The 26,694-nt window shown below is 45.7% G+C and overlaps 1 protein-coding gene across 2 annotated transcripts; it reads left to right on the top strand.

Annotated features, from left to right (window-relative positions):
* Nucleotides 1-641: 641 nt before the first annotated feature.
* LOC115080923 lies at nt 642-18,797 on the top strand. 2 transcript variants are annotated; one of them, XM_029585384.1, is made up of 7 exons: nt 642-864; nt 9,784-10,086; nt 11,113-11,184; nt 14,059-14,130; nt 17,090-17,161; nt 17,641-17,952; nt 18,576-18,797. In XM_029585384.1, exons 2-6 carry the CDS (start codon nt 9,816-9,818, stop codon nt 17,940-17,942), a joined length of 789 nt encoding a protein of 262 aa, XP_029441244.1. In that variant the 5' UTR covers nt 642-864; nt 9,784-9,815; the 3' UTR covers nt 17,943-17,952; nt 18,576-18,797. The 2 variants fall into 2 exon arrangements, with proteins under 2 accessions (XP_029441244.1, XP_029441243.1); XM_029585383.1 differs by lacking the exon at nt 642-864 and adding an exon at nt 4,061-4,211.
* Nucleotides 18,798-26,694: the final 7,897 nt, after the last annotated feature.

Genomic DNA, 26,694 nt, shown 5'->3' with positions numbered 1-26,694 from the left:
AGGGCCAGAGCTTCCGTTAGGAAAATCAGGCGCTTGCCTAAAGTGCCAACATTTTGAGTGCGACAAAATCCTACTAGCAGAAGACCTAGAGGGGTCCTGAGCCAGAGCCGGTACTGCCACTGCTACCCCTCCCGTCAACGTTTCCAGCGGTACAGGAAACAAAATCATAGTTAAACTTTATAGCAAGGTAGCCAGTCTGGTTTTTAGCGCACCCCCAATGAAGAGGCATGAGGACAACTTGCATATAGCGAGGGATCCAGCATCTGCACATTTATCTCAGGCACATTCTTCTGCACCAGCTGAAAGCCCGACTGCTGCCTCCAAGTAGTGCTTGAGAATCACTGATTTTACGGTAGAGAAATCCAATAATTGTACAGCGGAAGATTCTGCACGTGAGGCCATCGCCTTCTGAAAGTAAAGGAATAAATAGGCGCTGCACTGGTCTATGGCGTTGTATAAAACCCCCGAAATGCTATAACGCTCCTCCTCCGGGATGCAATCTGATATGCATGAAAATAATAATCGCGCGCTGACCATTTAAACGTGTTTCGGGATGGGGGCGTGGTCTGGAACCGTGGGCGGATTGCAAGGGCAGGTCATTAGCATGAAACGCGGGAGATCTAGCTGGGTGGGCAGAAGTTAGGTTTCTTGCGCTTTGTATCCGGGTGTTGGGAGTGGAATTATTTCTAGCCTCTCCCACTCCGCTCCCTTGTTTTTCGCGGTATTTCTTAGGTCGGGCGAGTTAAAAGTGATTTCGGTTCTAGTGTGCACTCATTTTCTGGGGTTTCCTGCATCGCTCCTTCTGCCGCACGTGGATTTGGGGGTTTCTGGGCGCACTCTAAGATGAGGAGCTGCAGAGAGAAGGTAAGATCGCGGGGTGCAGTCTCAGATCTAGGCGCGGGATGCTTGGGCTCTGCCACATGTAGATTTTCGCAGGGAGAAGCCGGAGTGCTCGGCTGAGTGAGTTTGGGGAGGATCATCTTAGGTTTGCTGGTTCTGGGTTCAGAGCTCGGGGTGCACTTTTTTTTTGCTTCGCAGAGAAATGGCTGTGTTAGAGCTCTTTTTCTCAGTCCATATCAGGTAGGGGGTCCTACCTAGGATATGAGATCCTGCGCTTGGAGGGCTGTCTGTAATCATGAGGGAGGACAACACTTTTTTTTGTGTGTGGGGGGAATGGAGGGGGGTCGGCGGCGAATTTCTCTTCTTCCTATCTATGATTACACATTTGTGACTCTGTAACAGACTTTTCTAGCCCTACACTTCTGTTACCTCTCTAGTCTCCCTTGTTCTAAACATCCATTAAAGTAACCCGCGCAAGAAGTCCTTCAGCTGCTTTGCCCCTTCTTTCTGGAGCAAGGGGCTGATTCCCATCCGTCTTGAACCATGCGCCCTCACTTCCAGAAAGAAAGTTAAGGCAGGGCTATTTGACCAGACTTTTCCTGATTCGCCCTCCAATTGACCTTGTCCCACCACCCATGAGTATGAGCCGTTACTCTGCTGACACTCTGTCAGTTAAAAGACATAGCTTTCCTTCATCAATGAGAGCTAGGTTTCTGGTTATGCTAATGACTTTTTTTCTGTATGTTAAATTAATTTAGTTCTAGCACTATTTCAGCATTTGTCCATTTACTGTGCACAGGTCGGATACTGTTTGACAAAATTCAGGAACTTGCTCCATTCTAATTAGATTACAATCTGCTTTGAGACCAATCCGGAGAAAAGCAGAAGCTCAAATATTTGGAAATAAATACATAGAGTATAAAGGATTAGGATAAACTGACCACGATGACCACGAGGGATTTTAGGCGCCAATTACCCAGGTTAGTTCCTCCTTCTTACTGTACCTGCTCCTCCTCTTCATTATCTAAATAACACCCTCCCTCTCTCCCATCCTCTTCTTCCTCCAGCAATAGGAGGAGCCAGGAGATCCCATGCAGGAAAAATTACGCTGTGCCCTTAATAATTGAAATCATTAATTCCCTTCCCTTGTTAGGAAATATCTTCTGAGAGGGAGCAATGGATCAGCCCGTTTGGCTTTGCCAATATGAATATCCCAATATGAATCCCAATTCATATTTAAACCAACAGCTACAACTAAAAAGGAAATCAAAGCATGTGGTCCAGGCAGGGGCTGTTCCTCCCTCCCCTCTCCCCCCCCCCCTCCCCCCCCCCCTCCCCCCTAAAAAAATATTCCCAAAATCCCAAACAGTCAAGGGTATAGTGCTGACCCTGTGCAGGAGGTGAGATGAGGCTTAAAAGTATTATAATTAAGTCTGCACCCCCAGCAACTGGTTTTCTGAGTCAAATTTGCATCACTAAATATATATATATATATATATATATATATATATATATATATATATATAAATAAAACAAACAAATAAACCAACCCTCATTTGTATTGAAAACCTTTCACATCATGCTTAAAGCAATAGTTAAGCTGATGAATCTAAAATGAAGCAGTTACACAAAGCTGTGCAAGAGCGGAATCCCTGTCGGGCTGATACAGTACAGTGCGCTCTGGCAGAGCGCACTGTAAACCCGCGATTGGACGTGCGTTTTCGACGTGCTAGCTTTACCCCTTATTCAGTAAGGGGTAACAGCACGTCCAAAATGCGCGTCCAAACACCCCCCCCCCCCCGAAACTAATAGCGCTCGCAACATGCACATGCACGTTGCGAGCGCTATTAGTTAATCCCGTGCGATTCAGTAAGTAAAATGTGCAGCCAAGCCGGACATATTCTAGACCTAATATTTGCCAATGCAAGTAACTGTCTAATCAATACTTCTCACACTATATTGCCCTGGTCTGATCACCAACTAATAAAAGCAGAAATAACCTTCATCAACCCAACTCATAAAAGTTGAGATAATAATTGTACTTTTACCTTCAGGAAAAAGATAGACATGGAAGAACTTGCAGGATCAATAGGAAATAAACTGCTTGAATTAAATCAAGCCAGTGGCTCCTCTGCATCTGATTCCTGGGATCAGATTGTCAGTGACATAGCCTAAAACCTCAGTCCTGTCCAGACGAAAACTATTAACAAAGAAAGGAACATCTCTGAACAAAAGACGCCCTGGTACAATGATGTCTTAAGGGGCACGAAAAAAACAACCTCAGAGAATTAGAAAAACAATGATGAAAATACCAGTCATGCAAATCCCTAGGAAAACACAACTGTAATTCACCTCTCTCTCTCTCTCAGAAGGAGTTGTTCCTCATCGGTTAAAACAAGCTGTGATAAAGCGGATTCCTAAAAATAAATCTGGAAGAATTGACCATTGGGACAACTATCAACCAACATCCAACTTTTGTCCTTTCTCTCAAAAGTACTTGAAAGAGCAGAGCTAGTCCAGCTTGTAAATCATTTGGATTTAGGAAACATCTCGCTCCTTACATCAATGGACTGCGTTTTACGAGGCTTTGATGCGGATGAATCATATTTTCTTGTGCTAAATCCTCTTAACAGCCCGAAGCTTTGGAATTCTCTACCCGAGATGTTACGTCTGATCCCAGAAAGAAAGAGACTCCAACGCGAGCTAAAAGCAAGGATATTCAAAGGTGCATATAATAACCTAACTTTGAAACCATCATGAAGCAGAGAACTACTGCAAAACGAAGGACAAGAGGCATGAATTGAAGCAGGAGGAATAACATTTAATGAGAGGCTGTAAGAATCTCGACACAAGGTAATAACTAAGGTGTGAAATCTTATTAATGCCCTAAACCTTCACTTAAAATGTACTGGAACATGTGATTCGGTAGAAGTTAACGCCTGTTTAGGGATATTGCCTCCGTAACCTGCCACTATTTGTCAGCTTATAGCTATGAATGTTACTTTTGTAAACCCGTGTGATCTTTACATGGAACGACGGTATGTAAAATGTAAATAACTAGAGTTCGTCCATGCGAGGAGGGGTAAATCCGGGACTGCTCTGCCGGCTGTGGTTGTGCAGTCTCTTCTCCCCACCTCTTCTTTTTTTTTTTTAATTCACCTGATGTGACACGGGAGGGCGGCGCTCCACCGTCTCACTGTACGCATGTCCAATAGCTCATGCTGCTCCAGCGCCAATCATATTTTGCCCGGGAAATCCATACAGGAACAGCAGAGCCTGGGTCTGCCTCTCTCCCTTCGCCATGAATCCTCTCCTGTGCCGTCTTCTCTTCCTGGCTTCCCTGCTGCACCTTTGCTCGACCGCTGTCCAGGGTAAGTGGGGAGCGGCCGCGGGCGGGGAGCATCTCGTTCTTCCAAACGCCGCCTGCGTTACCCGCTCCGTCGCTGCCTTCCCGGGACCGCTGCACCCCCCCCCCCCCCCCGGGCCTTTAACTCTCTAAAGCCCGTTCCCAGTGCGTGCAATTTAGTGCCGCGCAGAGAGTGCGTAGTAGCGGAGCCGGCAGGCTCTTCCCTGTTTTTCCAAGGCTGTTCAGTGAATTCACACAGTTTGATCCTCTGCTTTTTAAGGGTTTCGCTTTAAAAGATCAGATCCAGCTCTGCCGGGGTGGGGGTGCCCGCCCTCCAGCCCTAGCCCTGGCCCCCTGTGTGGCGTAGTCTCTCTTCAAAGGAGCACAAGACCTTGTAGCACCAACTCCTTTGCACAGCACTACCGCCCAGACAGGTTTGTTACAGGGAGGGGCTTCCTTTTATGTTCGCTATTTATATCCCTATAAGAGGGGGCACGTTAGGTTTTGGGGGACAGCTTTACATGCACAGAGGTACAAACAGCAGGGGAGACATCCGTGAATATTTAATGTGACGAAAGCTAAGCAAAGATGAGATTTGTACAATCAGGACAAAACAGAGGTTATCTTATTAAGTAATAAATCAAATGATGAATGCATTAAGACATTATATAGTCTGTCATCAAAATGTTATTGTAACAGACCATGCTAGAGATTTAGGCATTGTGACTGATAAATTAAATGCATCTTCCACCAAACCCTGAATACAATCCGCAATCTACCTCTTCCTCTTTTGGCACAAGTTTATCAACCCTTCCCCCTGGAAATCCATACCATATTGTAAATGCACTCCGCCCTAATGTCATACTTTTACCTTCTTGCAAGACTCCCCTGTCAACTACCCTAGATGTTCCCTTTGTAAAAAGTCACTGTAAATAATTAAATCTGTTATTTTATTTTTATTTCTATTTTTCTCCAAATGACATGTTCAATTTTAACATTTCGAAGTTATTATGTAAGTTAACCTTTCTAAATTATTATATAAGTTACAATGTAAAAATAAGCAGCCAATGTCTTATTTCTGTTCAGTTACATGTGAACCGATGTGATATCTCGATCGAATGTCAGTATACAAAAATAATAAATAAATAGCGAACGTAATATCAAAAAATGTATTTCCAATACAGTTAAGAATGGTTTTAACAAACTACACATTTTAAAGAAATTAAAACCTCTCTTATATTTTAGTGATTTTAGAACTGTTACAATCTCTTTATTTTTTTGAAATTAGATTATTGTAATGCACTCTTATTAGGTTTGCCTCTATCATCCATTAGACCGCTCCAATTATTGCAAAGCGAAAGGGCCAGAGTTCTAACTGGGACGAAAAAAAAAAAAGATCACATTACCCCTATTTTAAAATAACTCCAATGGCTTCCCATTATGTACAGGGTACAATATAAAGCACCGTGTATAGTAATCAGATCTCTAAATAATAATATTGAATGGATAAATGCATCACTACACATAAGAACAGGCCATGCTGGGTCAGACCAAGGGTCCATCAAGCCCTGCATCCTGTTTCCAACAGTGACCAAACCAGGCCATAAGTACCCGGCAAGTACCCAAACACTAAGAAAATCCCATGCTACTGATGCAATTAATAGCAGTGGCTACTTGATTAATAGCCATTAATGGACTTCTCCTCCAAGAACTTATCCAATCCTTTTTTAAACCCAGCTACACTAACTGCACTAACCACATCCTCTGGCAACAAATTCCAGAGCTTTATTGTGCGCTGAGTAAAAAAGAACTTTCTCTGATTAGTCTTAAATGTGCCCCATGCTAACTTCATGGAGTGCCCCCTAGTCTTTCTACTACCCGAAAGAGTAAATAACCGATTCTCATCAGGGAATAAGGGATTTTTAACTATCCCATCCTTGACGACGGCGAGACTCAAGAAGGTACGAGAGAGACACCTTTACCAATTATGGAACTCTATGCCAATAGAGAGAAGATTTGATGTATTTTATGTTGCGTTTTAATTTGTAAAATTGATGTAAACCGATGTGATTGATCCAGAACACCGGTATCTAAAACCAAATAAATAAATAAATGAACCCGTGACCTCTTTCCAGTAGATGGTTATATGAGGGCATGTCCACCACATGTGAAGTAAGGACCCAGCCTCACCAGGTGGGATGCAACATCAAAGATTCATTAGTAAATATAAAACAGACTAAAAACACCAGTTACTAACAAACAGCTAATGTGTAAAAACCAGAAACTGTAAAATACAGAAGATCCATCATAACCCCCCCCCCCCCCCCCCAAAAAAAAATGATTAATACAGACCAACATCACAGTCTGAAATAAAGAGCCAGGAAATTTGCCTCCGGTTGGGGATCTCTTGGTAGCAGGGCCGGTGCTTCAATTAGGCAGACTCGGTGGTCACCTGGAGCGCCAAAATCCTGCCAGCGCAAGGTCCAGAAGGGAGCTGTGCCACCAGAGAGAGGAGCGCTGTGCCGGAGCCACTGCCACTGGTAGGTAAGTGGGAGAGAGCGCCAAATCCTCCTGGAGCTCGCCAAAGGAGGGGCTCGATTCCCACTTCTATCGGTTGCGTTTCTCTCAAAGAAGTGGAGTACACAAGAAGGCTTCCTGAGAGGATCTCAGAGTTTGACTTGGGCAGTACCGAACAAAGCGGTCTCTTACGTCCTGCCTCTCCTCCCTCCCCCTCCAGTGCTGTGAAAGTTCAGGACAATGGCTTAAACCGCACCTGAAAAGTCTCTGGTCACCGGCGTGATTCCTTGAATAACGGGGAGGTGCTTTCTCTAGGGAACATTAACCCAGCTTCCACATTCCGAGCATTTTTGAATTTATCGATGGACTTTACTGGTTCATCGCGCACAGAGAACAACAGTGCGGTGATGTGCATGAGAAATGATTCACGCGTGCCTAACAAATCAGATTTCTTAAGGAACGGTGAGGTTGCTGAAAAAGCAGGCTCCTCAGTCCCTAAAACAGGGCAGGCTGCTTTTTTTGTTTTTTTTTTAAAGATGCTAAGATGAAGCCAATGTCTCCTTATGTCAGCTATTGGGGTAAAAGCAATTCCATTGATTTGCTGGTAGAATGGGCAGTTCAGGCAGACTCGGGTTTCCAAAACTCTGAAATCTCAGCCTTATTCTCCAACATCCAAATCCAAAATAGCTGCTGTGCACTTGTAGTCCCTGGCCTCCTGCCCCATATCTTCATTTCTGAGAGGGGCTAAGACCCGACTCACTTACACTTGTGTCCTGGGCCCCGTCAAAAAAGAGATGAATCTTAATGGTCAGGGCCCTCAGGGTCTGCATAGCAGGTACTCAAAAAAAACCCTCCTTACGTTGAAGGGGATGTTCCAAGCATAAATCAAGCTTTACTGAATTCCATCTTAAGCCGTTCTGATCTGACACAAAACCCCCATGTTTCTTAGGAGATGGAGCCATAGCGTCAGTGTGTACACTTAGCACCGTGCTCTCCCAGGATCCTTGTTAGGAGGTGGAGCCATAGCGTCAGTGTGTACACTTAGCACCGTGCTCTCTCAGGATCCTTGTTAGGAGGTGGAGCCATAGCGTCAGTGTGTACACTTAGCACCGTGCTCTCTCAGGATCCTTGTTAGGAGGTGGAGCCATAGCGTCAGTGTGTACACGTAGCACAGTGCTCTCTCAGGATCCTTGTTAGGAGGTGGAGCCATAGCGTCAGTGTGTACACTTAGCACCGTGCTCTCTCAGGATCCTTGTTAGGAGGTGGAGCCATAGTGTCAGTGTGTACACTTAGCACCGTGCTCTCTCAGGATCCTTGTTAGGAGGTGGAGCCATAGCGTCAGTGTGTACACTTAGCACCGTGCTCTCCCAGGATCCTTGTTAGGAGGTGGAGCCATAGCGTCAGTGTGTACACTTAGCACCGTGCTCTCTCAGGATCCTTGTTAGGAGGTGGAGCCATAGCGTCAGTGTGTACACTTAGCACCGTGCTCTCTCAGGATCCTTGTTAGGAGGTGGAGCCATAGCGTCAGTGTGTACACGTAGCACAGTGCTCTCTCAGGATCCTTGTTAGGAGGTGGAGCCATAGCGTCAGTGTGTACACTTAGCACCGTGCTCTCTCAGGATCCTTGTTAGGAGGTGGAGCCATAGTGTCAGTGTGTACACTTAGCACCGTGCTCTCTCAGGATCCTTGTTAGGAGGTGGAGCCATAGCGTCAGTGTGTACACTTAGCACCGTGCTCTCTCAGGATCCTTGTTAGGAGGTGGAGCCATAGCGTCAGTGTGTACACTTAGCACCGTGCTCTCTCAGGATCCTTGTTAGGCGGTGGAGCCATAGCGTCAGTGTGTACACTTAGCAGCGTGCTCTCTCAGGATCCTTGTTAGGAGGTGGAGCCATAGCGTCAGTGTGTACACTTAGCACCGTGCTCTCTCAGGATCCTTGTTAGGAGGTGGAGCCATAGCGTCAGTGTGTACACTTAGCACCGTGCTCTCTCAGGATCCTTGTTAGGAGGTGGAGCCATAGCGTCAGTGTGTACACTTAGCACCGTGCTCTCTCAGGATCCTTGTTAGGAGGTGGAGCCATAGCGTCAGTGTGTACACTTAGCACCGTGCTCTCTCAGGATCCTTGTTAGGAGGTGGAGCCATAGTGTCAGTGTGTACACTTAGCACCGTGCTCTCTCAGGATCCTTGTTAGGAGGTGGAGCCATAGCGTCAGTGTGTACACTTAGCACCGTGCTCTCTCAGGATCCTTGTTAGGAGGTGGAGCCATAGCGTCAGTGTGTACACTTAGCACCGTGCTCTCTCAGGATCCTTGTTAGGAGGTGGAGCCATAGCGTCAGTGTGTACACTTAGCACCGTGCTCTCTCAGGATCCTTGTTAGGAGGTGGAGCCATAGCGTCAGTGTGTACACTTAGCACCGTGCTCTCTCAGGATCCTTGTTAGGAGGTGGAGCCATAGCGTCAGTGTGTACACCTAGCACCGTGCTCTCTCAGGATCCTTGTTAGGAGGTGGAGCCATAGCGTCAGTGTGTACACTTAGCACCGTGCTCTCTCAGGATCCTTGTTAGGAGGTGGAGCCATAGCGTCAGTGTGTACACTTAACGATCTTGAGAGAGCATGGTACTGTTAATGGGGGAGGTTAGACTTGGGACCTCCTTTTGAGTGGGCTTCTCTCTCCTTTATTCTTTGGGACGCTGTTTGTACCCGAAATCCAAGGCTGCATCTGTCTCCACTCCATTTCTCTTCCTTGTGGGTGCGCGCTCCTTCTGAAACAGTGCCTGGGTGGCAGTGGATACTAGCACTGGAGGAATTGAGTTGGTGGGTCGCAGGCAGATGGCTGGCTTCCAGAGCTGCTTTTCTGGCACTTTGTTCCTAAGGTCAGGGAGGAGTACATCAGAGGGGTACTTGAATCTCATTGGGGAGACACGAAGCCATCGTAAGGTAGAACAGAAGCAATAAGGCAGATTAAGGAAAGCTTACAGTCGCAGGTCTTCTGGCTTCCAGTACAATGTAGGGGAGTGGGAGAAGCAGAAGAATTTGTGAGACATCTTTCTTTCTCTCTCTCTCTCTCTCTCTCTCCTTCTCAGGTACTTCATGCCCGGCACTACCTCCATTTGACATGAGTCATGGTATTATCCAAATTCCTATCTCCGATGCACAGCCCCCGTTCTTTGTGGAGCATAAATCCACGAACCAGAAGGACTTTGTGCGGATAGCACGTGTTCATGGAGAGGGCGAACATGTGGAGTATTACCAAGATATTCAAATGACTTTAGAGTACCACAATAGGTACCTCATCATGAGGAAGCTGGGAGACGAAAGTGCTGGGACCTACAGAGTGATCAGTGACGCCGGAGTCTGTGTGGCTGCGTGGAATTTGACGATGTCAGGTAAGATCTGCTGGCAGTTGTCTGCTTTATTTTTTTGTTTTTAATTTTTTAACGTCCCAATGATGCTTGCTGAATTTCTTTTACCGCACTGGTAATCCATTGCTCCTCTGGTCCCGGTCTGATTCAGGTGAAGCGTGTGCCAGTCCTCCCATCTCCTGGGGACCTGATTCAGGGAATGCTTTGCAGGGATGGGCTGGCAACCAATTAACATTTGGAGCTCTTTCATTAGCCCGGGACCAGTGCCCAGCAAGACCCCTAATCCTATCCCCCTCCCGAACACAAGTGTGTGCACGCCCTGATACATGCACGAACACAATCTTCTTTTTTTTTAATAAAGTAGTGTTTTGTTTTGGTTTTTTTTTTTTTAATTTTCTGAAGACCGCAAAACATTTCATCATATGCAGTGCACATTTGCTTATAGAAATATTTTAAATCTTCCAAATTATAAGAGTTGGGGAAAACTAGTAGACCGGTACCTAGAGTGCAGGTTATCCTGATGTGTGGGAATAATGTTTCATGCTGAGCGCGGTACAGAGTCCATAGCCTTGTCCGCTGTGTTCCTGAGAGCGTGGGTGAGGCTGCATCTGAAACCCTCGCCTTCCAGAATTTGAGCTCTGATACAGATTTCCAGGGAAAAGCAGTAGTTAGTGGCACCTCTTGGATTAGTTAATTCGTCCGTTTCTCAATGTCCAGAGAAGGTCTCTGATTCGCCCTCCCAGTAACCTCATAAGCAAAGGGCAGAGGAAATCCAAATTCTATTGCCTCACTCCATCTCTGCCTCAAAATGTCTTGTGCGAATTGACAGTTGTACTGAACATGATGCCTCTCCCCACTCTCTGTACAGCTTTTATTCCTGATTTTATTTTCCTTTCCGTTTGCTGTCTGAGTAAAGATTTTCTCTGACTTATCGCACAGCAGCCTTCCCCCTGCCAGGGTCTGCAGCCCATCAGGAAGCGGTGCGGCGTTGTCTGTGTGTGTGGGGCGGGTGATATTACAGCCCTGATCTTTCTTCTCTTCCTGATCCAGATGCGAGCACTGCTCCTGTTGGGACAAGCGCCACCACTGTTTCGTCTGTGTCCGCTTCCTCTGAAGGACCGGGTAAGTCAGCTTTGACCTCGGTAGGTTGAAACGACAGGAGTCGAGTGGCGCCTTTATAGACCGAACCAATTTATTGAGGTGCGAGCTTCCGAGGGCAGAGGTCACGTCGTCCTCTTGCATCCCACGCGGTGGACTCTGTCCCGGAAAAGCTCAGGCTTCCGATTAAACTGCTTAAAGTCTGTAAGGACCTACTTGACTCCTGTCCTATTTTTTTTTTTTGCTACACCAGACTAACACATTCGTCCTTGTAAGGATGAATCTCTTTGTAAGGGGGTCGGAGAGATTCTCTGCTCGGGGAGCCCCTGCCTCCAGGTTATCGCCCCTTTACATCCCAACACCTGGAGTCGGGAAGCCTCAGGGTAATTCCCCCTCTCCTCCCACCCTTTGGAGTTCTCCAGACCCCTTCCTCCCTTCCCCCTGCCCCACGTTGCTCCCGGTCACTTTTGAGTTACGGGTGTGGCGCACGTTTGGAGGTTGGGTGACTGGCGCTGCTCTCGTCATTCTTGTGCTGCTCTCTTCCAGGGACCGGGGACAACGACAGTAGAAAATGAGATGATCTGGAGGTTGCACTGTGTATCAAATCTTGATAAACCCCTGGGGGGGGGGGGGGGGATACATTTATTCTGATACCCCGACACTGTTTTCTGTGCATTCCCCTATCCCAAACCCTGACAGTTCCGCATGTATTTCATTATTCTCCTTTTTATTTGTTATTTTTACACTCTGTTACTTTTTACTACTCTGTAAACAGTTGTGATGGTTCCCGAATGACGATATATAAAAGTTATTAAATAAATAAATACAATACCCCCCCTCCCAACCCCATGAAATATAGACCTGCACAGGCAGACGCACAGGGCCACCTCTATTTTTATTTATTTATTTATTTAGAGGTTTTTATATACCGCAGTACGTAAAATATACATCACCGCGGTTTACAATTAACAATAAATTAGCAACAATGCTTTACAAATAACAGAATTAATAAATATTAATTACATATAACAGGATTAACAGCAAACAGGCTGTATCGATCGTGGACCATCCATAAGGAGAATGTTTAACAAACAATAATGATATTGTAGTAATATTATCATTTACGAAACAACAATATAACAAGCTAGAATATAATACTATAACGGTGCTGTGGGATAATACAAGTTCTAAATTGAATTGAAGATAACACAATACAAATATCATGTTAAGGGAAAAAAGTGGGCGTGGGGGGGGAGGAATAAGAACATAAGAACATAAGAAAATGCCATACTGGGTCAGACCAAGGGTCCATCAAGCCCAGCATCCTGTTTCCAACAGTGGCCAATCCAGGCCATAAGAACCTGGCAAGTACCCAAAAATAAGTACCCAAAAATAAGGAGAGAGAATGTGGGTAGAAGGGACATGGAGCTGGGAGTTATCTTGGTGAGGTAACTAGAGTGTCATATCAGTTTAATTGTATATCATAGTGTGAAAGCTAGTTCAAATAGCCATGTTTTGAGGTCATGTTTGAATTTCTTATGGCAGGGTTCCATTCGCAGATCAGTGGGCATCTTGTTCCATAAATTTATTCCAGCTATGGAGAATGCGCGGTCTCTTGTTGTCACGTGTTTGAATTGTTTAGTTGGGGCAGTTGCAAATTTAGCTTGATGGATACTTCTTATTGGTCTCTTAGAGGTGCGGAAAACAAACTGCTGAGAACCATTGCATCTCTTGGTTATAGACCGACTTATGAATAAGTGAGAGTACTTTAAAGCTAATTCTAGATGCTACCGGAAGCCAATGTAAGTACATGAGCGCTGGTGTAATATGCTCATGATAGCGGGTATTGGTGATTAGTCGAGCTGCTGCATTCTGTAACATCTGTAAAGGTTGTATTGCGTTTTTAGGGAGACCTATTAGTAAAGCGTTACAGTAGTCAATTTTTGGTAGTATAGTAGCTTGCAATACTGTCCGAAAGTCTTGTGGATGTAGTAGGGGTTTAATTCTTTTTAGAGTGTGAAGTTTGAAGAAACCATTTTTTATTGTGGCTGATATGAATTTCTTTAATGAAAAATGGTTGTCGATTATTACGCCTAGACTGCGGACTTGCTGTAGTTGGGGGATTACTGAAGTAGAGAGCTGGGAGGTATTGGATGAGATGTTATTGTGTGGCGTTATGAGGATGAGTTCAGTTTTGGATGTGTTTATTGCTAGGAAGTTTTCAGTTAGAAGCTCTCTTATTCTGCCAGGGCTGATTCCCAGGTTTTAAGGGCATTAGAAAGGGAATCATTGATAGGGATGAGAATCTGTACGTCATCAGCATATATGAAGTGACGGAGATTCATTTTTGCTAGGAGTCGACAGAGTGGAGATAAGTAAATGTTGAACAGAGTTGATGAAAGCGATGAGCCTTGTGGTACACCTTGTAGAAGATTTCTTGGTTTTGATATTTGTGATCCCAACTTGACACTGTATGTCCTGTCAATATTCACCAATACCCCCCATGCCACTGAGCCCTCCAAACCTGTGGTCCTCGCCTGCCCTGGGGGCACTCCCTGGGTGCATTTTCAGCCTGGGCCTCCTGTATCTGCCTCCTCGAGATGAGCTATGGTGGCTTCTCTTTGCTTTCCTGTATCTGGACGGGCCCTTCTCCAGCCTCCCCTGCTGGCCTATCGGTTCCTGTGCAGCCCAGATGCCTCTCCCCACTCTCTGTACAGCTTTTATTCCTGATTTTATTTTCCTTTCCGTTTGCTGTCTGAGTAAAGATTTTCTCTGACTATCGCACAGCAGCCTTCCCCCTGCCAGGGTCTGCAGCCCATCAGGAAGCGGTGCGGCGTTGTCTGTGTGTGTGGGGCGGGTGATATTACAGCCCTGATCTTTCTTCTCTTCCTGATCCAGATGCGAGCACTGCTCCTGTTGGGACAAGCGCCACCACTGTTTCGTCTGTGTCCGCTTCCCCTGAAGGACCGGGTAAGTCAGCTTTAACCTCGGTAGGATGAAATGACAGGAGTCGAGTGGCGCCTTTATAGACCGAACCAATTTATTGAGGTGCGAGCTTCCGAGGGCAGAGGTCGCGTCGTCCTCTTGCATCCCACGCGGTGGACTCTGTCCCGGAAAAGCTCAGGCTTCCGATTAAACTGGTTAAAGTCTGTAAGGACCTACCCGACTCCTGTCCTATTTTTTTCCTTCACCAGACTAACACATTCGTCCTTGTAAGGATGAATCTCTTTGTAAGGGGGTCGGAGAGATTCTCTGCTCGGGGAGCCCCTGCCTCCAGGTTATCGCCCCTTTACATCCCAACACCTGGAGTCGGGAAGCCTCAGGGTAATTCCCCCTCTCCTCCCACCCTTTGGAGTTCTCCAGACCCCTTCCTCCCTTCCCCCTGCCCCACGTTGCTCCCGGTCACTTTTGAGTTACGGGTGTGGCGCACGTTTGGAGGTTGGGTGACTGGCGCTGCTCTCGTCATTCTTGTGCTGCTCTCTTCCAGGGACCGGGGACAACGACAGTAGAAAATGAGATGATCTGGAGGTTGCACTGTGTATCAAATCTTGATAAACCCCTGGGGGGGGGGGGGGAATACATTTATTCTGATACCCCGACACTGTTTTCTGTGCATTCCCCTATCCCAAACCCTGACAGTTCCGCATGTATTTCATTATTCTCCTTTTTATTTGTTATTTTTACACTCTGTTACTTTTTACTACTCTGTAAACAGTTGTGATGGTTCCCGAATGACGATATATAAAAGTTATTAAATAAATAAATACAATACCCCCCCTCCCAACCCCATGAAATATAGACCTGCACAGGCAGACGCACAGGGCCACCTCTATTTTTATTTATTTATTTATTTAGAGGTTTTTATATACCGCAGTACGTAAAATATACATCACCGCGGTTTACAATTAACAATAAATTAGCAACAATGCCTTACAAATAACAGAATTAATAAATATTAATTACATATAACAGGATTAACAGCAAACAGGCTGTATCGATCGTGGACCATCCATAAGGAGAATGTTTAACAAACAATAATGATATTGTAGTAATATTATCATTTACGAAACAACAATATTACGAATACAATACGATAACAATACGAAACACCACAAACAATACAATACAATACGATAACAATACAATACAATACGAAACAATACGAAACAATACGAAACACCACAGTTCTAGTTTTTTTGTTTATAATGCACTCCTGTTCGATGTAAACCAGCAAGATATGTTTTCATGATTGCCGGTATATAAAAACTCTAAATAAATAAATAAAATAAATAAATAAATATAACAAGCTAGAATATAATACTATAACGGTGCTGTGGGATAATACAAGTTCTAAATTGAATTGAAGATAACACAATACAAATATCATGTTAAGGGAAAAAAGTGGGCTTGGGGGGGGAGGAATAAGGAGAGAGAATGTGGGTAGAAGGGACATGGAGCTGGGAGTTATCTTGGTGAGGTAACTAGAGTGTCATATCAGTTTAATTGTATATCATAGTGTGAAAGCTAGTTCAAATAGCCATGTTTTGAGGTCATGTTTGAATTTCTTATGGCAGGGTTCCATTCGCAGATCAGTGGGCATCTTGTTCCATAAATTTATTCCAGCTATGGAGAATGCGCGGTCTCTTGTTGTCACGTGTTTGAATTGTTTAGTTGGGGCAGTTGCAAATTTAGCTTGATGGATACTTCTTATTGGTCTCTTAGAGGTGCGGAAAACAAACTGCTGAGAACCATTGCATCTCTTGGTTATAGACCGACTTATGAATAAGTGAGAGTACTTTAAAGCTAATTCTAGATGCTACCGGAAGCCAATGTAAGTACATGAGCGCTGGTGTAATATGCTCATGATAGCGGGTATTGGTGATTAGTCGAGCTGCTGCATTCTGTAACATCTGTAAAGGTTGTATTGCGTTTTTAGGGAGACCTATTAGTAAAGCGTTACAGTAGTCAATTTTTGGTAGTATAGTAGCTTGCAATACTGTCCGAAAGTCTTGTGGATGTAGTAGGGGTTTAATTCTTTTTAGAGTGTGAAGTTTGAAGAAACCATTTTTTATTGTGGCTGATATGAATTTCTTTAATGAAAAATGGTTGTCGATTATTACGCCTAGACTGCGGACTTGCTGTAGTTGGGGGATTACTGAAGTAGAGAGCTGGGAGGTATTGGATGAGATGTTATTGTGTGGCGTTATGAGGATGAGTTCAGTTTTGGATGTGTTTATTGCTAGGAAGTTTTCAGTTAGAAGCTCTCTTATTTCTGCCAGGGCTGATTCCCAGGTTTTAAGGGCATTAGAAAGGGAATCATTGATAGGGATGAGAATCTGTACGTCATCAGCATATATGAAGTGACGGAGATTCATTTTTGCTAGGAGTCGACAGAGTGGAGATAAGTAAATGTTGAACAGAGTTGATGAAAGCGATGAGCCTTGTGGTACACCTTGTAGAAGATTTCTTGGTTTTGATATTTGTGATCCCAACTTGACACTGTATGTCCTGTCAATATTCACCAATACCCCCCATGCCACTGAGCCCTCCAAACCTGTGGTCCTCGCCTGCCCTGGGGGCACTCCCTGGGTGCATTTTCAGCCTGGGCCTCCTGTATCTGCCTCCTCGAGATGAGCTATGGTGGCTTCTCTTTGCTTTCCTGTATCTGGACGGGCCCTTCTCCAGCCTCCCCTGCTGGCCTATCGGTTCCTGTGCAGCCCAGATGCCTCTCCCCACTCTCTGTACAGCTTTTATTCCTGATTTTATTTTCCTTTCCGTTTGCTGTCTGAGTAAAGATTTTCTCTGACTTATCGCACAGCAGCCTTCCCCCTGCCAGGGTCTGCAGCCCATCAGGAAGCGGTGCGGCGCTGTCTGTGTGTGTGGGGCGGGTGATATTACAGCCCTGATCTTTCTTCTCTTCCTGATCCAGATGCGAGCACTGCTTCTGCTGGGACAAGCGCCACCACTGTTTCGTCTGTGTCCGCTTCCCCTGAAGGACCGGGTAAGTCAGCTTTGACCTCGGTAGGATGAAACGACAGGAGTCGAGTGGCGCCTTTATAGACCGAACCAATTTATTGAGGCGCGAGCTTCCGAGGGCAGAGGTCGCGTCGTCCTCTTGCATCCCACGCGGTGGACTCTGTCCCGGAAAAGCTCAGGCTTCCGATTAAACTGCTTAAAGTCTGAAAGGACCTACCTGACTCCTGTCATATTTTTTTCCTTCACCAGACTAACACATTCGTCCTTGTAAGGATGAATCTCTTTGTAAGGGGGTCGGAGAGATTCTCTGCTCGGGGAGCCCCTGCCTCCAGGTTATCGCCGCTTTCCATCCCAACGCCCGGAGTCGGGAAGCCTTGGGGTAATTCCCCCCTCCCCCTACCCCACGTTGCTCCCGGTCACTTTTGTGTTACGGGTGTGGTGCAGGTTGGGAGGTTGGGTGACTGCTGGCGCTGCTCTCATCATTCTTGTGCTGCTCTCTTCCAGGGGCCGGGGACGACGGCAGTAGAAAACGATATGGCCTGTGGGTTGCACTTGGTGTCCTTGCTGCTGCTGTTGCTGCTGCTGCTGCTGCTTTTGTGGTTTTCCTGGTCTTTCGCTTCTGTAAGAAGAAGCTCTGGAGCATCTGCAGGGATTGTTGCCCTTTTCCTGGGCAGGCAACGTCTCCCTCCCTGCATGGCAGCGCGACTGAAGGCGAAGAGATCTCCCTGCAGGTGATGGACGAGGCATCTGAGGAAGGAGCTGAGGAGACGGCGCCTGCTGCAGGGAAGAAGCAATGTGCGACGTGAGCCTTCGTGGGTAAGGAAAGATCCCTGACGTCATGGATGGGGATGGGCGTGGCAGAGCTTTGTTGGAGCTCATGTGTACAGGACAATCCCCTGTTCCTGCTTCATGTCGTACTAAACTTTCAATCGATAAACGGCGCAGGGGGCAGTGGGACTGTCACGGGCTGCTCTGCCTTTCAGGGCTTGTTGTCTGTTTCGTTCTCTCTTGCTTTTGCGCCGTCCGCAATACACGTAAGCTTCAAGGGGTAACTAAGAGGGTTAGAGAGCAGGGCGCAAGGGGCAGTGGGGAGAGAGGGTTTAATCGGTGCCATCCATTATTTGGTCCCTCCACGGTGCCATTTGATGGGGAAGAGAAAAATTAGACTCTGTTAAAAAAAAAACAAAAAAAACTGCAAGAGAGAATGGGGAGAGGAGAGGAAATGGAGTAAAGAGGTCAAGGAAGAAAGATTAAGGGCGGAGAGCAGGACAGGAAGCAGTGGGGGAGACTTGGACAGAATGAGGAGAAGTGAGAGGCAAGGGATGACAGGATTGGCTGCGAGGAATGTGATTTTGGCGAGGGATGAAGCAAGGATGCTTAGTGCTGCTGCTGCTGCTAACACCTGTCAGACAGGAAGGCTAATTCAATCCCTTTTCCAGTCTGTTACCAGGTGTCCAACAGAGGCCCAGATGTTTCTCTGCGTAATTAGATGGATTTCGCATCTGTACCGAGGACACAAGAGAACCAAGGCCACGGATCCCCTGCGTGGCCAAGATTGTAACTTTTATTTCTAAATTCCACTCGTAAACCAACCCCTCTGGACTCTGGGCCTATACAAAACATGCAACATCATGCACGGTGATGAATTAAACGTACTACAGGACACAAATGAAATGCAACTTTAAGTTGTAGAATAAAATACATAAAATCAACATTGACTAAAATAAAAAAACAACCTATAATACTTCCTTGATATAAATAAAATATCTATGCACCGAGTTCAGATCTACAGGCATGATCTCAGCTTGCCTCCGTCATAGGCAGTTCTACGTACCCAAGTCTTACATGATTAACAGAAGCTAAGAGTCCCTATATGCTAATATGTCTTATAAGAAAAAGGGGTTTTTCTGGGATCTTTGGCAAGATTTTTATCCGACCCTTCCTCCAGCTGTTAGACGACTATTTCCACTTGAAAAGCCGAGATCCAGTACTGTCTCAGCTTCCAAATAAAATGCTTTACCTGAGTGCCCTTAATTCTGGGATGCAATATCGGTATGACCTTTATATTCTCACGGAAATGGTTCCTCTCTGAGCATGGTGATATGCAGTCATGGATAGGTTTCTCTCATTTGTTTGTTTTTCTGATTGGTAAAGTTAAACCAGCAATACAGGGGGTGGGTGGGGTGGTCATTTGGGAGGAAATAGCTTAAAAATTGTTAGCATGTACCTATATGCGATTGTTTGTGGACCTTGTGTTCCTTTATTGATGTATTTTTTGTTTTCTCTTTGGAACCTGAAAAAGGGCATACATGTTGTTGTATTTGGAAATGTTAACCAATAAAATATTTTGGAAAAAAAAAAACAGAAGCTAAGATTAATCTTCACTAGATCGCACCTCTCTGGCCAGGGCCAGGCCGAAACGATGGGCCTATAAGCACGATAAAGCTTTTGTCCTAATATCCATCAGTCAAACCTTATTAACGGAGGGGGATCTTCAACACAATCTCTTGAGAGGTTTGCAAATTCCCGCAAATACCATCTGCACCATCACTCGAACATTGCGGACAAACGTTAGGCAGAGCTTTAAAAACGAAGATTAATGGATTAAACTGCACTCTGTAACTAAAGTGGATGATCCAAAGGCTTAAACAGAATTAAACAAGTGAAAGGTTAGATAGGAAAATGATGAGGTTTGGGATAGGATCAGTGGCAATGGAGGATTCTGGGCTATGTAGTTTTTTTTGTGATTTTAAGCTCATTCCCCAAATCAGGAATGTACATCTCTGGACAGCTGCGTCACAACTCTGTGACTCTTGTTCAGGCCTTCTTTTTTTCTGTGTCCCCTGCGGGATGCAGGGCACAGCTGAATTTGTTACATAGTGTCCCCTGCGGGATGCAGGGCACAGCTGAATTTGTTACATAGTGTGTCCTGCGGGATGCAGGGCACAGCTGAATTTGTTACATAGTGTGTCCTGCGGGATGCAGGGCACAGCTGAATTTGTTACATAGTGTGTCCTGCGGGATGCAGGGCACAGCTGAATTTGTTACATAGTGTCCCCTGCGGGATGCAGGGCACAGCTGAATTTGTTACATAGTGTGTCCTGCGGGATGCAGGGCACAGCTGAATTTGTTACATAGTGTGTCCCTGCGGGATGCAGGGCACAGCTGAATTTGTTACATAGTGTGTCCTGCGGGATGCAGGGCACAGCTGAATTTGTTACATAGTGTGTCCTGCGGGATGCAGGGCACAGCTGTTTGTCTCTACATTTCATTGGGAGAGTGGGCTGGTGCCCCTCTCCCGGGCAACTTTCGTACGGTCTGAAATAGGCCCCAAATCAGGGTCCTAAAAATGTGCCTCCTACAAATCCACTTCCCCCACTGCCATTTACATTTTCCAAGGGAAAGTCTAAAGAGTTTGCAGCCACAATCTCCAGTCTTTTCTGATCTGTGCATGAGGTGAGTGAATGGAAAGTGTAATCTCTCGCTTTAGAGAGAGAGTTTGAAATGTATTTTTTTTTAAAGATAATTATGAATGTATATTAAAGATGTGTAAAACCTTGCTGTTGGGTGCTGTTGCTCACAAGTTTCGAAATCTTACCATCTGAGGCACCACTGCCCGATTCAACAAGATCCTTAAAAAAGTCTTAGGGAGGGCTTTGTCCTGCATGGCTCATTGGCGCTATCTCCTGGTCAGACTGTAGATTGCAGTACTGTGTTTCCATTCCTTATGTAGCAGCGGTCTATAAAAGAATACAAAGTTTACACCCCCCCATAGCTCCTATAGCACCTCCCATAGCTCCTGCATGCTATAGAAATACTGTTACCCAACAATTAAACCTCATGCCCTACGATGCACACCGTCAGCGCTCTATAAATATACAATAGTTATACCTCACAAAGTGCTGAGCAAACTGTCAGCCATAAAAAAAAAGGGTTAAGGATCAGAAACCTAGAACATAAAGGCTGATAAAAACAATAATATCCATCCAAGCCTGCCCATTCACATCTCAGGGGAATGGATGGTATTCACCCCAGACTTCTGAAAGAACAGAAAGCTGCAAACCTGTTGTCCTTAATCTGTAACCTCGCCTTTAAAACAGCCACAATACCTGAGGAGTGGAGCGTGGCCAACATAACACAGATTTATAAAACAAATAATAAAAAGGGTGAGCCTGCTATCCGTGCAGGGCAAAATGGTAGAAGCTGTTCTTAAAAACAAAATTACTGGTTATACAGGTAGAGATGGTTTAATGGAAAAGAGTCAAGATGGTTTTAGTAAAGATTTTACCAATCTGGTAGATGTTTTGAAGGGGTTAATAAACATGCAGATTGCTGACGTCAGGTGATAAAGTCCCTCCTGAGAGACTTATCAGTAAGGTAAAAAGTGATGGGATAAGAAGCAATGTCCCATTGTAGATTGCAAACTGGTGAAAAGACAGGAACCAGAGAGCAGGATTAAATGGTCAGTTTTGTCAGTGGAAAGGGGTAAACAGTGGTGTGCCTCAGGGATCTGCACCGGGAGCGGTGCTTTTAACATATTCATAAATGATCTGGAAAGATGGAGGAGGAAGGAGGTGATCAAATGTGCGGAGGACGCAAAATTATTCAAGCTTGTTCAAACAGTAGTGGATTGTGAGGAACTGCAGAAGGACATTGTGATAGGAGACTGGGGATCTGAACTGCAGATGACATTTTATTATGGAAAAGTGCAAAGTGATTCCCATGAGGAAAAATAATTCCAACCAGGGCCAGAGCTTCCGTTAGGAAAATCAGGCGCTTGCCTAAAGTGCCAAAATCCTACTAGCAGAAGGCCTGGAGGGATCCTGATCCAGAGCCGGTACTGCCAAAGGCGGAAGCCAGCGTTGGAGCCACTGCTGCCCCTACCGTCAACGTTTCCAGTAGTACAGAAAAAAAAATCATAGTTAAACTTTATAACTTGCCAGTCTGGTTTTTAGCGCACCCCCAATGAAGAGGCATGAGGACAACTTGCATATAGCGAGGGATCCAGCATCTGCACATTTATCTCAGGCACATTCTTCTGCACCAGCTGAAAGCCCGACTGCTGCCTCCAAGTAGTGCTTGAGAATCACTGATTTTACAGTAGAGAAATCCAATAATTGTACAGCGGAAGATTCTGCACGTGAGGCTATCGCCTTCTGAAAATAAAGGAATAAATAGACGCTGCACAGTTCTATGGCGTTGTATAAAACCCCCGAAATGCTATAACGCTCCTCCTCCGGGATGCAATCTGATATGCATGAAAAAAAAAATCGCGCGCTGACCATTTAAACGTGTTTCGGGAGGGAGGCGTGGTCTGGAACCGTGGGCGGATTGCAAGGGCAGGTCATTAGCATGAAACGCGGGAGATCTAGCTGGGTGGGCAGAAGTTAGGTTTCTTGCGCTTTGTATCCGGGTGTTGGGAGTGGAATTATTTCTAGCCTCTCCCACTCCGCTCCCTTGTTTTTCGCGGTATTTCTTAGGTCGGGCGAGTTAAAAGTGATTTCGGTTCTAGTGTGCACTCATTTTCTGGGGTTTCCTGCATCGCTCCTTCTGCCGCACGTGGATTTGGGGGTTTCTGGGCGCACTCTAAGATGAGGGGCTGCAGAGAGAAGGTAAGATCCGGGGGTGCAGTCTCAGATCTAGGCGCGGGATGCTTGGGCTCTGCCACATGGAGGTCGTTGCAGGGAGAAGCCGGAGGGCTCGGCTGAGTGAGTTTGGGGAGCATCATCTTAAGTTTGCTGGTTCTGGGTTCAGAGCTCGGGGTGCATTTTTTTTTTGCTTCCCAGAGAAATGGCTGTGTTAGAGCTCTTTTTCTCAGTCCATATCAGGTAGGGGGTCCTACGTAGGATATGAGATCCTGCGCTTGGAAGGGCTGTCTGTAATCATGAGGGAGGACAACACTTTTTTTTGTGTGTGGGGGGAATGGAGGGGGCGCGAATTTCTCTTCTTCCTATCTATGATTACACATTTGTGACTCTGTAACAGACTTTTCTAGCCCTACACTTCTGTTACCTCTCTGACCTTCACAGAGGGCCGGTCCTTCCAGCCTCCCCTGTTGTAAACATCCGCTAAAGTAACTCCCGCAAGAAAGAAGTCCTTCCGCTGCTTTGCCCCTGCTTTCTGGAGCAAGGGGCCGTTTCCCACCCGCCTAAAGAAAGTTAAGGCAGGGCTATTTGACCAGACCTTTCCTGATTCGTCCTCCAATTGACCACGTCCCACCACCCATGAGTATTTAGCAGGGAGGACAAATAGAGCCGTTACTCTCTGCTTATTCTAGTGCGATATTCTGTCACTTCAAAGATATGTTGTTCCTTAATCAGTGAGCACTTACCTTGGAGAGCTCTAGAGTTATTATGTTTCTGGTTATGCTAATGGCTTTTTTTTTCTTTTACTGTATGCTAAATTAATTTAGTTCTAGCACTATTTCAGCATTTGTCCATTTACTGTGCAAAGTTCTAGAACTTGCTCCATTCTAGATTCCAGATTGCAATCTGCTTTGAAACCAATCTGGAGAAAAGCAGAAGCTCAAATATTTGGAACTAAATACATAGAGAATAAAGGATTAGGATAAACTGACTTCTTCCCTCCCCTCCCAGCCCTGGGAAAATGATGACTACGAGGGATTTCAGGCGCCAATCTCGCAGTTGATGCTTTCCATATTGACACAGGGGTCCCTCAAGGCTCTGCGCCAGTGGCGTAGCCAGAATTGATTTTTTGGGTGGGCACAAGGTTAACATAGGTGGGCACAAGGCATGCAGGTCTACTAGTTGTTTTCTTACTGATAAATAATGCCATATACTGCACCCTAGAATGGCTTTCTAAGTAGTTTGCAACAGCCATTATGTGTCATGTATGAAACTTTAAAATAATTTACTTCAATTATTTCAAGTATAGAAAACAATCAAATTCAATCATATAATAAAACAAAAATTAATGTATTCTTTCATGAACCATCTTTGCGAAACCCAGAAATCTTCATAAATACAATAAAATATAATTAATCATCAGAACAGGTGCAGCGCAAAGCTGCGGCAATTCACATTACAAGTAACATGAAAAAAAAAATTCAAATTCTGGTGTAATCTCAGCAAAAAATAACCCTCCACTGCTATTTTGTGAAGTAACAAACTCTTGCAAAGAAAGAGGCATCTGGAACCTTGCCAAACAATCACAGCACTGACTCTCAGGATTCAAACAGCAACCTTATGAAAAAGCAGCAATGCAAATACTACACCAGGCCCTAGAACATTAATACATCACCTACGGGAATAACAGAACAGGCTGGACTACTACTACAGAGAAACTATATGCTAGAAATACTCATTTCTGTCACAAACAGGCAAAACTGAGACCGACCCTTACCTAATATAGAAATAAGAGACTATAAATTAGAAACAGAAACATATAGATAAAGCCAAAATAGAAAGCCTGAGAAACTAAAATGTCTGAACAGTGGAATACTTAAGAAAGAGCAAAATACAAAAATATAAGAATGCACATTCCCAAAGATGACATATTTAAATTGCTAACATCTCTCTCTCTCTCTCTATATATATATATACATATATTTTTTTTTACCTTTGTTGTCTGATCTTTGTATTTTTCTAATCAGTTGGTCCTGGTCTCTCTTTCCCATTTTTTCCCTTGTCGCTCATTTCCTAATTCCTCTTCAGTGTCTTTTCTACTACTGTCTTCTTCCCTTCCACACACACACACACATATATACATAAATGCTTTCTCTCACAGACTCCCTCACACACTCAGGCTCTAACTCTCATATGCTCTCCCCCCCCCCCCCCCCCCACAGCTCACATTCTCTGCAGACACACATACAAGCTCTCACTTTCTCACCCCTCCCCAGGCTTATATTCTTATGCACACACAGACGCACATCCAGGCACCCATTCTCATCCACACACACAAACCCATTCTCCCATTCTCACCCACACATTTAAGGTCCCATTCTCACCCACACATACACACTTTCAAGCACCCATTCTTACCCACATATTCAAGCTTCCATTCTCACCCACACACACAAACCCAGGCTCCCATTCTCACCCATATATATATACACATTCAAGCTTCCATCCTCACCCACATATTCAAGCTTCCATTCTCACCCACACACACACACAAACCCAGGCTCCCATTCTCACCCATATATACACACATTCAAGCTTCCATCCTCACCCATATATACACACATTCAAGCTTCCAACCTCACCCACATATTCAAGCTTCCATCCTCACCCACATATTCAAGCTTCCATTATCGCCCACACACATTCAAGACTCCATTCTCACTCCCATACACACCCAGGGTCCAATTTTCACCCACACACACACAAGGCTCCCATTCTCATCCTCACATACACATTCAAGCCTGTGCACAGTTTCCGCTTCCTCCCCCCAGAGCAGGAAGATCAGCTGGCCTCCTGCTATCTTCGGGCCGTATGGCCGACCGATCTTCCTGTTTGGGGGGGGGGGGAGGAGAGCAGAAGCGCCGCGCACAGCTTCCGCTTCCTCCCCCCAGAGCAGGAAGATCAGCTGCCTCTCCTGCAGCCACTGGCCTCCTGCTATCTTCGGGCCGTATGGCCGACCGATCTTCCTGTTGGGGGGGGGGGAAGAAGAGCGGAAGCGCCGCGCACAGCTTCCGCTTCCTCCCCCCAGAGCAGGAAGATCAGCTGGCCTCTCCTGCAGCCACTGGCCTCCTGCTATCTTCGAGCCATACGGCCGACCGATCTTCCTGCTGGGGGGGGGGGAAGCGGAAGCTGTGCGCGGCGCTTCCGCTCTTCTTCACCCCCCCCCCCCCCAACAGGAAGATCGGTCGGCCATACGGCCCGAAGATAGCAGGAGGCCAGTGGCTGCAGGAGAGGCCAGCTGATCTTCCTGCTCTGGGGGGAGGAAGCGGAAGCTGTGCGCGGCACTTCCGCTCTCCTCCCCCCCCCCCCCCCAAACAGGAAGATCGGTCGGCCATATGGTTGTAGGACCGCTTCCCCACGTGTGCCGTGATGGCGCGCGAGGCGTGGGTTCTCCTCTTCACTGTCGCGGGGATGGGATCCCGCGACAGCCTTGCAGTTCCGGTGTCAGTTGGGTGGGCCTGGGTCTAAATTGGGTGGGCAGCTGCCCACCCAGGCCCACCCGTGGCTACGCCACTGCTCTGCGCTCTCAGTAACACTATTCAATATTTACATGCTCCCACTGTGTAAATTAGTGGCGAATCTGCCCATTAAGTACAATGTGTTTATAAAGACTGTGAAACTGGGTAAATCCAATGTTGCTGTTTGCAGAATGAGAGTAGAATGTTGTTGTTTGAAAAGTGACACAATTGTTTCTTATCTGGCAACAATGTATACATGGGAGTAGACCAGACAAGCTGCACAATTTAAAAAAAATTGGTTCTTAAGGATAAGGAGCTGGCTTCAAAGACAGCGCCACCAAATGGTCTGCATGAAACTGATTTTTGAGGCTTTAAGGTCTTGCCAATATTTGGCCATGGCTATACTGTGTGTTGAATGTTTCCAAAGTAGTTTGCCCTTTAAGTAACATTGTATC

Source organism: Rhinatrema bivittatum, chromosome 19, assembly GCF_901001135.1.
Source record: "Rhinatrema bivittatum chromosome 19, aRhiBiv1.1, whole genome shotgun sequence".
NCBI lineage: Eukaryota > Metazoa > Chordata > Amphibia > Gymnophiona > Rhinatrematidae > Rhinatrema > Rhinatrema bivittatum.
This window is presented reverse-complemented; position numbering and strand designations above follow the sequence as displayed.